Raw genomic sequence first — 12,050 nt, 5'->3', positions numbered from 1 at the left:
ACACACTCCCCCCCCCCCCCCCCCCACTCACACACACACACACACAGACTAGACCTCACTGTACTGTTTTTCATTTTCTCTTTTGCCATCTTTTCCTGGCTCTCCGACTGCCTTTTGTGCATACATAAAAACCAACACTGCATGCTGTGAAGTTTTCCATTAACGTGGCTTCATACACTGCTGTCACTTTACACACTTGCTCTAGGAAATAGAAGGAAGAAGAAGAATGTTTGAAAGAGAAAAAGAGAAGCCTGTCCCTGCACACAGCATTCCTCACTTCAGTGAATTTAATCTGGGAGCTAAATTAGTTCAGAATGCTATTATAGGTGGACGGATGCATTAGAGAAAATGAGAACAGGATTGATCAATTGATAGCTGGACAGATGACTTGACAGAAGCACAGATAGTTTTCTTTGTGTGTGTGTGTGTGTCTGAGGTAAGCACTGTGCATACTCACTTTCTTATTCATTGTATTCCATTATGATTTCCTCTTCTGCTTGAGCAATGAATTTTTTGATAGTTGTTGTATAAGTCCAATATGTGACAGTCAGTCGAAATACAGCAAAGTGGAACTGAGCGCTCTAAATATGATCTTGTCTTTTGATTTTCATGCATTCTTTAGCTAGGCTACAGCTGCATTTCTGTGTATGTCATTAGTTTGTGCTGATGTGTTTCAGGCTGAATACCCCATTTTGTCATGCATGCGTTAGCATGGCCTTCATTTCTAATCATGTATAGAGCGGTAGCTATGGCATAGGTAGCCATATGGGATTGTCTTGTCATTGTGTCAATATGACATGGCTTAGCCAGTATAGCTGAGGGGGTTCAGCTTGTTTGCTTTCTCAACATGCTCTTGCATCTAATTTCAAGAATGCCTTGTAGGCATCAGGCATGAAAGACCCGCAAAGGTTTTATGTACAGACTGCAGGTTTTTCCCTCGCAGCCATTCAGCAGAGCTTTGTAAACGGCTGTTTTTAAGTTCAGATTTCGGAAAGCCTGTTTCATCTATCAAAAAAAAAGGCAGAGGCTTGTCTTAGGTGGTGCTCCACATGAGTGCTGGCAGTGCGGCAGCAGGGAGAAACATGATCCTAATGTTTGAAAGATGCAACCGTTGAGAAGTCATTTCACTAATGGTAAAGATTGGAGGATTGGCAGTGGCACAGATACACAAGTGTCACTTTACTTATAAACAAAAATCAGAGGCATATTTTCCTGTTCATTTGTAAAGTGCCACTTGAAGACAGTCACTGCTGTGCTCCTGACAAATTATAAGATGGCTAAAGAGCATGCAAGTCAAGAACATGTGGACAACTTCATCACTTAGTATTGTGTTGCATTCAGTGGAAAGAAAAAGTATGTGAACCTTTTAGCAATACCTGTTTTTTTCATCAATTGGTCATAAAATGTGATCTGATCTTCATCTAAGTAACAAAAGTAGCTACAGCACTAAATTGTCTGCATTTACAGACAGGTTGACTGACTATGGACTGAAGAATACATGTAGACTCTTTTAGATTCATGCATAACTCTTTCCAGTGTTGTACAGATGTACAATTCTTGATCACAAATCTTCTGAGATCTTTTTTATGTGCAGATGCTCAGATTAGAAGATTTTGGATGAGGATCTGGCCATATGTTAAGATACACTGACACCTAAATACAGGTGATTACACCGGGTTCACATCGTTGTGCTTCTGAATGTGATGGGTTCTGCCATGCACAATATGGCCTGACAGATGTATCTCGGGGCTGATATTATTGGCTTTTTTGGCTTATAGTTATAATGAACATATTACAATATATGGCTATGTGATATACATAGACATTTGAGTGGAATAAACTGCTGCAATAAATGTTGATAGGTTGCATTTGTATGAACACTATTTTACATTCATTACTATAAATTCCAGTTTACTGTATGAAACTGACATCTTCTATGTGAAGTTATATTGATCATTTGCTAATAAAGTTTAATATAAAGTATATTAGATTATAAAGCACACTGCCACAAACATTTTATGAACCAAGTTAATTTTTTTTACATTTATTATCCTCAAACACTAATACTGGTGTCAACCAAACTAGTTAGTCACACATCAAATTGCTTTTTCAAGATGATAACATGCCAGAGGAAAAAAAACATTATTTGTTATAGCAATACAAAGCCCAAAATATGATCAATTGCACACATAGCCATTTTTGATTGTAACCACAATTATCCCCATAGAAATGTGTTGCCAGTGTGCCACAACCTCCCACTCCTGCAGCATATTCTTTGAACTGGCTCAGTTTTACAGCAACTTTTCACAGGGGCTGAGTGGGCAGCTTGAACCACTGATGCATATACATACATCCACATATTGTAGCTCCAGGATGTGTTCAGATGTTATCTTTATCTTTTGCCAGGAGCATTCTAGCGTTAAAAAGTTTTCCCTCTACTTTGAACTCAGTTACTTAAATGTGTTGATGCAGTACTGATGTAATGCAAAGGAAGAAAATGGAAAAAAAAGTACTGTTGCAAACAGATGGCTTGATTGCACTCCGGTATAAGCTTTGAACACAGGAAGCTTTTCAACAGTTACTATGCCCTTGAAGCAAGAGTTGGAAGAAGCTGATAAACTTGGGTAGACAAGCACAGATGAAGAAGACCTCCCAGGACAGCTCTCTGTTGACAGAAACAAAAGCCACAGACAAGCTCTCAAAGGTCAGGAGCAGGTTGCGGTGATGTTTCCTGCACTTCTTCCTGCAGTTGTCAAGGTAGTGAGCTCAAACACAAGTGGCTTAACTGTCTTTGACTGGCTGAGTAATTTCAGAAGAGGTTGTGTTCAAGGTCATGAATGACAGGGGAACAGAAAATTCTCACATCTCTGACAAGGGATGTTGGTGGATTAGTTACACACCAAGCAGAAGGTTTTAATTGGACAGCTTTATTGTGTTTATTTTTGACAACTAGACAAAGAATTCTTCATAATCCGCTGCATGCATCACCTTCATCCCCACACCATGCACTATGGAAAGTAGTGCAGCCCCACAACCCAGCTGTCAGTTAACCACATATTGTATCTGCTGGGATCAACTGCTACTTGTCCCAGCTGCTTGTGACCTTAAGCCTCTGTTGCTGATGTGCAGGGGTCTGACAAGATGCTTTGGGAGCACTCATTTGCTGCTAATTCCCTGTCGCTATCAGTCTCTGACTCCTGACACATATACTGTACTGGGATGGACACATACACACAGTCCATTGGCGTTGCCTGCTGGGTTTATCTGAATGAAATGATTATCACACTTCAGTTAGCACATGTCACTGAGCCCTGCCTGTGTCTGCCATGTCCCTATCCCATGCTCAAACACTGACACTTACTGACAGTAACATCGGTCGCTTTATGCTAATGCACACTGGGGTGGATGTTGGAGTGTGGCTGCAGTTGTACGTCCACCCAGCGTTTATGTGTATTGGGTATGTTAATTCATTATCCATTTCTCCCTCCCTGTTCAGTCACAGCCACAACCCATATTCTCTGTGTCACAGTAGAAATTCTTTGGCCTGAACTGTATACTCCTCTCCGCAGAGAGTGGCAACACCTACCAGAGGCAGGTGCTGTCCATCTTCAGCATTGCCTCAGGGATCTGTCTTCTTGGAGTGGCATGTATGGCTCTCTACCACCGCAACAAGTGAGTGATGCCATCCAGCACCATATTAGTAGAGTATGCCCCTGGCTGTGGAGAAAGAGCACTTTACTATCATGGCATGGAGCCCAGTGAAATTCTAAGTGTGTGTCAGCTAGATTGTGCAGAATGCATTTGGGACAGATATTCATGTAAGATTTATTTGTAAAGTGGTTTTATCAAGCAGGCGTGTCACAAAATGCGGCACAAAAAACGCAAAATATACTGATAAAGCAAGAGCTAGAACAACTTCAAAAAGCATGTGTGTGGGACTGGACAAGAAGGTGCCAGGTAGCATAAAAGCAACCCTCCATAATCAATTACTCATTATAGGGATGACAAAAACAAAAAGAAAGAGAAGAAATGTAGGCAAAAAAAAAATGCAGATTGTAAAAATGTTGCCGGTGAGTTCAGTAGTACTGTGGCACTTTAAGCTTGTGCAGCAATCAGTCAGCATGACCAAAGTGTCCTCAGAGTTAAGGCATTATCCAAACCCAGGATCTCTTTTCCCCAAATGTTGTTTCACAGTGCATCGCTCAAGTAGATGGGTTTGTCTGCTAATACTTGGAGATTAACCATTAGTGTGGTTTCATCCTTGATTTTACTTGAAGGCTTTAAAGAGGAATAAGAGATAAGAGAGCTACTTCTACTTTTTTTTAAAGAGCCAAAGAATTGTAAGTTATATGTGGTTATAAAGTTTAGAAATTATGCAGGACATAATAGTGGGGCTACAAATCACTGTAGTGCTGATGCTTGCCAAATATCCACCGTTAGTTGCTGATTACCATTTTATTACTTTCTTAATAAGTACTGTGCTATACTGCACTGTGATATCTTCTATAATAACTGAGCATGGATGAATTAAAACATAAGCAGCCACTGAATATGTCTTGAACTGATTTCTTAGTGGTTAGTCACATGGTTTCTTCTCCTTTGTCAGTGGGTCCAAACCATCTGTCAGTTCAGTTTCTTTTCAAACTGTTTAGTCATTTGCTTCCTAAATTTTAACTTCTTGTTATTTCCTCTACTCAGGAAACATTTAACAGGCCTTGGCTGCAGAGAGAGTTCAGCAACCTTAAAAATGAACATTTAATGATGAATTAACATTTAATCCAAAAGTCTCAAGCACAAATTTAATTTTTAATTTAATTAAAGTTTAATCCAAAATGATTCATTTTTTTTATATTTAGCACAGCTGAAAAATGCCAGTTTAATTTTTGTTTCACATTTAGTTTGTTCATAAGCTTTTTTAAGGTTAAAAGAAAAGAATGGGGGGCATTTCTATTAATTAGTTGAAAAGATGGTGCCAGAAAACTGGAAGGCTGTTTAAGTCACTACTGGACCCAGCTCCATGGATGTGACTTGGATTATACATACATGCACATTATCCATACATACATACATACAGTACATGCATTTTCCTGATGGTCTAACTCTGCAAGGCAGGAATCCAAACTCTTTGGCTTCTTTACTTTTCCCCAGCGTATTATCACAAAGGCAAGCTATATCGCCTTGATTAAATTTTCACTTGCGCAAGACATCTTCTCTCCTAATGCTATTTTTGCAGCCTGTTTTGAGCACTTTTCAGCACCATCAAACCTTCGATTGCAGCCCTGGAAGAAAATGTCTGTAGTACATGTGAGTTGCAGCTTGACTGCTCTTTCTCTTGGCACTTTGATCTTTCAAGGTGCTCGTGTGTTCACAACTTTTGACAGATGTTTTCAGGTCTCACCGTTTCCCTGTAAGACAAATCAAAAGTCCCTAACTCACAATGATTTTTTTTGTAATCTTAGTCATAAAAGTAGCCATAAAACTATAGTTGTTCAGTCACATAGCTAAAATACAGTTGTTCTGAAGTGAAAGCCTTTCCATCCATCAGTAGCTGTGACAGTTTAAGGGCAGGGATTATCTCAAGGGTTGTATATAGTATGTGTGTGTGCACATGCAATTGTGTGTCAGGAATACAGGGTAGCAAGTCAATAAATATGATCACCTATCTTTCTGTTAAATGTGTATATAAAGAACTCAAAAGAGTCATAGGAATCAATGGCTGGACTAAAAACAGGCATCAATGTTTTCTCATTAGAGATATGGCAGGAAATATAGTGTAGCCCGTTTGTGTCTCATGGATTTTTTTAATGATGGTCTATGTTGTCATGAAATCAACTCCTATTCTGGATTACCTCTTTACTCTATTTGTAATTTTGCATCTTTCTCTTTTTCTGCATTTTGTTCCTCCGCAGGAGACAGAGGGAAAAACTCCAGGCTCATTTCTCTGATAGCCGTAGCCTGAGGGACTGCAGCATCAATGCCTCCAGCCTCATGTCCAGATCTACTCCTAGGATTCAGTACAGCCTTCAACTCCAAAAGGTGCATCTCTACTTATTAATGATATATTTCCCACCATATCTTAATCATCATTAGCATCATTTTCATCTTAATACTGTGTAAAGTGCTTCTCTGAAACAGAGTTTACTGGGTTCTTGTCAGGATGATGTATGATATATGTTTTAATAATCTCTCTACCGGCTGAAGCATTTTGTTCACTCTCATACCTGACGTGAGCTAAGAGACAGTGGTGAATTATAGCTTAAAATAAATACGTCATATATTACACAGGAGAAATTTGCTTGTCATGTTTACAATGACAGATTCCTGTGATGAGCTACAGATTGGAAATTCTAATTTGTGGTGTGTCGGGGATCCTGTGTTCACCATAGAAGTATAGCAACAGTACTGTGCAGTCCACAAATACTGTTCAATGGAACTTTGCTAGTGATGTCTTACAAAGAAAGACACAATTGCTGTATTGAAAACTTTGGCTAATGCAGATGCGGCTGGTGCCTTGTCACTCCTAGCTAAAAATTAGATGGAGATATTTGTGAAAAATTGGAATAAAAAGGGGGGAGGAGTTATGTTATTAAATAATTGATCAAAGAAAGAGCACCACACCGCAGCATTTTGAAGATAAACAGTGTGGGCCAAAGGAGAAAAATCTCATTTGGGCAGCTATTTTTCAAAGTGACAAATCACAAAGACAGCGTCCAGTTGAAATAGAAAGAAATGGCAAACATAAGACAAATGAATTTTCTCTCTTACAATGACATTGGCAGACATGAGGAGAGAGAACTGACCCAGGCATTCAGAGCAGTATAGGTGGAAGATGTAGATGTCACTGATAAGGCTCATGTCTCCTCAGAATCAAAGGTAATTGCAGCCTAAATTACACTTGGAAAGGTCTCATCAAAAGAGTGCAATCACTGTAAGGCATTAGTACTTTTCTGAAAGCACCCTCTTTGGTGGGAGAAAATTTTGAACCATTTGTGTTCATTTATTATTTGCTCCTGCACTTTTTATGTTCTAACCAAGATGGGGGGGTTTTTTGTTTGTTTTATTTTATTTGTTTGTTTGTTTGTTTTGGGATTTTGATTTTGCTTCATGTGCAGCCTTCTTTCATAATGTGAGGAAGTCATATCCATCCCTACTTTCCTAATGTACAGTATACCTGTGCTAATCCGCACCTATACACCTGGAAATGTCCAGGTGTTACCGATCTTCACAAACTGGAAGAACACAAATCTTTTACATCCATGACTGTCGCTTAAATACTGTATATAGGTGGTACAGTAGGGAGTGTGTACTCTTAACAATTACAAACATGACATGAAAATGTTTCATGTAGCATTAAAACCTTACTGTAGCTTTATAACTGCAAAGAGTCCACAAAATTCCACTAACACCAAATCAGTCTCAGCACATCACAGCCCAGCTCAGTGTATTTCTGTCAAATGCAGACCTGTTGTCCCATAGTATAATAGCAGGCTATTATATTAACACTATGAATGGGAGATTGTGGTGACAGGAATGTCAGCAAAGTCTAGTTCCCAGCCACAAAATGCTTTCAGAGCTAGACACATGGAGGAAGACAAAGGCTAAAATAAAAGTCAGTAATAACACAACAACACAGAAACACAAACTATAATAGAACAGTGTGAGGGAAGCTTAAGGTGGGATGTGAAAGACCACCAGCTCTAAGCACCCAGGAGGGAGCTTGAGCTAAGGAGACCAAGGAAAGATTAACAAGTGAAACCTATTTTTCCACAGATTTGACACAGCAACCCCAGACCGCTGCTTCTCTCCACCCACTCCCTCAGCTTGCCACCATCTAGGCATCGGACATGTGCTGTGGGTGGTGTAGCTCGACAGGTTCTCTGGGTTTTCTTTAAAGTTAAACCAACAGAATGGAAATACATGAGATGGACGAACAGAAGTGTTCTTAAGGAGCTTCAAAATGCTCGGTGTATGCCACATAACTGCTCGACACCAGGACACTGTCATTTCTACTGCGTGCATTTGAGGCAATTAGGTTGAGGATGAGTGCAGTGAGCTAAAACGCAAACGCTGGCTCTGTCAGTGCAGGTGCAGAGGGGATGATGAAACATTGTGTGCATTTTGGTCAGTGCCTTCCAAAACATCTCTGTGTATTGCTCCTGTGTCTTTCACTTCTCCCAATCATTTATCACTCAGCCCTCTCAATATGAAGACGTTTTCCTTCACAGTGTGCTAATTAGGAATGAAAGACATATACTGAATACGTTAACATCAATGATACATCAATGATTTCTGCAGCAATGCTTCAAGACTGAGCCAGGTAAGAGTTTGGCACCATTTTAATGTAAGCACCGAGGCACCTGTCTCAATACAATGTGTATTTTAGAGTTCCTGAGCTATTATATCTGACTTTTCTGTGCACCTGCTCAGGCACATGGAGCATTTTTAGCTATCTTTGTTGCAAACACCTATATATATTTGCGTATCTGGAAACATTGCTGTGCATACGTTTCCTGCATTTTCAAATCGGAGTTTGAATCCTTATGCGAATTGCACCTAATCTTGCACTTGACTGTACTGCAGATCCATAGACCTGTGAACAGTTATACCATCATACTGTATATGTCAAATATAATGGAAGTACAACTCATTTCAATACACTTTTTTAGGGGAAGGAAAGAAAAAGAGACATGGGAATGTAATAGCTCAGTTAAACACCTCCCACGTCCTCTGAGATTTGAATCAACACCATTGTGACAATAAAATTTTGTCTCAAATAAATAGAGTATGCACCCATGAGACCCTCTCAACTAAAATAGATGTGCACCAGCATGAAGGAATAGGGGCACATAAACTGGGAGGACAAGATACAAAAGCTCAGAAAAGTCTAGCTATACTCTAGGAACAGACAGCTCAGGAATGGTCTGGCGTGACCAGTAGCTTATTGTGGCTATTGTTTGCTAAAGTTAGGAAAGCAGCTATAGTATGTACTGTGGTTTAAATGACTCTCCTCTTCTTGTACTACCAATACACTATGTTTTACTATTTAAAATGTTTCAGTAAATATATCGTATGTGGCCACAGTAGCTGCCTCCATACACTGTAGGCTTGTTTTAAATAACCAGGCTTTGGACAGGTAATCAGTGAACTGGCTGCCTACTCTCCTTTTCAGCTGCGCTTAGATAAAAGGGTATGTCTGTCAGACTGAAGTTCACTTGCACAAAAGGTCTATGTCTTTTGAAGTTGTGGTTTTTATATTAGCGGGGGGAAAAAAAGAAGGCACAATGCAATTAGAGAGTAAATGGGGGAAGACTATTAACCACTTGTTCAACAAGGGTTGTGACAGCTATGGGGATGAAATGAAAGCTTCTGTAAGTATCGCTATGGTTATTAAAAAGACAGCCCAGTGCAGCTTTAAAATTAATTATGTTGTCAACAGTTACAAACTTTGTGCTAATGTGCATGTCGGTTCATAATTTTGAAACAACTGATTAACATTTTGATATGAGGTAGAGCCAAAATTATGTTTACTATCAGTAGTTGTCTGGGCTTGACTCAGAGTTGACGTTCAGCTGAAGTTCTGGTGTTTTGTTCTGCTGCTAACTCAAAGACTGGCCTTGTTGAAGAGTGGTCAAATATCTTGTAATACACAGTTCAGTACCTGTGATTCGATCGTACTCCAAGGAGGATTAATGCATAGGTTTGCTTTACTCCTTATTGTGTAGATGCCAGTCAACATATTGATAGACTTTTCTGTTATTCTGTCAGGCTCCTGTATTTTCCTTTCATCTGCCCTTGAAATAAATCCACATTGCGTTGTTTATCCAATGCTTTTTACAAGTGTCATAAAACAAGGCAAAATATAGAGATGGTTAGGAACAAGTGAAATGGGTTATACCATGCAGGACTGCCATGGTCTGCTTCAAGCTATTTATTTTATCCCCTGACAATTATTTCAGAAGGTGAAACGTTCTCCCCCCCACAGGGTACATGAGAGGGTGGCCGAAATGAGCCTGTTTTCCTGCACAGCTAGTGAACAGCAAGAACAGCTCTCTCTGGGAGTCAGTGATGTAAGGGAGGGGGACAAAAAGCTAATCGGGCATGATAATCCCAAACCAGCTCTAAGTCACATGCAGCTGCTTTAATGATGTACATTCAGACAGTAAGAAAGGACAGTGCAGAAGGTGCTGTCAATGGAATAACAAATTTATCTCAGGACTTAGTGTTTGAAAGGGGAGGTTCTTAGGCCATTCACAGTCACTGTGCCACAGCTCTGTCTGTTGTACTGTAAGATAATGGTGTTAATTTTGATAAGAATAGGGGAAGGAATTGAGGGGAGGAAATTCTTTAGGAAGCCATTAACGTAATCTTGTGTAGGATTAATTCTAGAGTGCAGCGGGAGTGCTGTGAGGAGCAGCATGGAATTTATTCACAAAGCATCTCCTCCTAATTTGCAGTTTAAAATGTAAAGTGTAATTAAAGACACTATGTCTGACTAAGGGGGAATCATCAGTGAACGAACATCTTCAACCTGACTGGGGACTTAAAAGTGAGTGGGGACTTGCTGCTAAGCCACATACAGTAACACTAGGATTATGTATTACACCCTGATCTTATTTTCTGTGTTTACTCACAGAATTTGCACTTGAATGTCATGTTTTTAATTTTGATTATAATGTTGATTGTTAGAGTAATAATGAAGATACATTACATTCTGAATTATGCTGTACCTCCTACTATAGGCACTTCTCTTATTTGTCTTTGCAGAGCTGCAGTTCTCATGGCTCATCTGTTAAGGGCAGCAGTGTGGCAGCAGGCACATCATCGGTAGCCCCACCTATTCTCAGCAGAGCACTATCGAAGGGGAAACGCTTCAGGTGAAAATGGGGCATCCTTTTATTTCCAGCCCTGTTTCATATCTTTTATCCGGTCAGGCTCTATCCAGACATGAGGCAGAGTCAGGAAATTTAATCATCCTACAAAATGGTAGAATATATAGACCTTCAAATAATAAATAGATCATTTGTAAAATTGTTAGAAAGATTTATAGTGATTATAAGTGGGAGCAGCTAAGTTAATATCTTGGGTGCACTGCCAGCACCATCAACCTTATGCCTGTGTGTATATCCTTAGTTTGAATCAGACATTTTAGGGAAGGATTATTGATTTACCTAGTTTCATAAAAATAAAATTAGAGTCTCTCATAATAGTCGAAAGTAGATGTCTTTCTCGACAGGGCATGCCCAGTAAATTATGCAGAGTGATTAGATACAGGCAAATTCTGAAGTGGCTACTTGCACACTGACAGGGAAGAGCATAAGGCAGAAAGAAGGCGAAGGCAAATTTAATGTGCCGAGTTAAATACTGATTCAACTGAATTGCTTTCATGCCATACTTCAAATGGCAGAAGAGTCAACAAAATTAACATTTTGCTACAAGGAACCTCAGAGGCAGCTGTGCTTTGTGATCACAGCAGTCAGTATCAAACACTGCCATTGCTAAATCCTCAGAGGAACACAGGGGTGTGGGTATAGAGCATGTCACAATGGCCCTATCTGGGACGTTTACAGAAAAGCTTCATTTGCTTTGATGATATGTGTACAGGCCCGCTTTGACAATTAGCAACATCCAGCCACACAACATGCAAGAACTCATTTAACAAATGTTTATTTCCCTTAGCACAATTACACCCATTGTTGGCAAATCATTACAGGTGTTTGATAGTTGGTAGGTGTGCGCCTTTCAATAGTTCTGAGGGCGTTGAGCAACACTAGAAGCAACTTTAGATAAGTATTATGACTGTACTGTATAATGGGATGCAACTGAGGCTGTGCAATAGTCTCCACACATTTATTTGTAGTCTTGATGCATTTTTATGTGGATTAGATTAGCCTTCTGCCTTATGTAGCAGCAGTTGCATGGGGGGAGACAGGGGGAGCCTCAAAGGTTGTGCGTATACGGGCAGAAGGTCTTTTTAGCTGTTTCGTTGAATATGATGCCAACTTTGGTGAAACCCCCCACTGAGAGGGCAGTTGTTCTCTGTATTAATGGAC

At 39.8% G+C, this 12,050-nt stretch overlaps 1 protein-coding gene across 3 annotated transcripts in view; it reads left to right on the top strand.

Moving 5' to 3' along the window:
- nrg3b (neuregulin 3b) overlaps positions 1-12,050 on the top strand; it is a 172,459-nt gene that overhangs the window by 153,279 nt on the left and 7,130 nt on the right. For all 3 annotated transcript variants that reach the window (XM_020605249.1, XM_020605250.1, XM_020605248.1), the window contains 3 exons: positions 3,570-3,672; positions 5,910-6,036; positions 10,765-10,874. In XM_020605249.1, coding sequence (XP_020460905.1) covers positions 3,570-3,672; positions 5,910-6,036; positions 10,765-10,874 — 340 coding nt within the window. The remainder of the gene's footprint in view (positions 1-3,569; positions 3,673-5,909; positions 6,037-10,764; positions 10,875-12,050) is intronic.

Source organism: Monopterus albus, unplaced genomic scaffold, assembly GCF_001952655.1.
Source record: "Monopterus albus unplaced genomic scaffold, M_albus_1.0 scaffold69.1, whole genome shotgun sequence".
NCBI classification, from domain to species: domain Eukaryota; kingdom Metazoa; phylum Chordata; class Actinopteri; order Synbranchiformes; family Synbranchidae; genus Monopterus; species Monopterus albus.
This window is presented reverse-complemented; position numbering and strand designations above follow the sequence as displayed.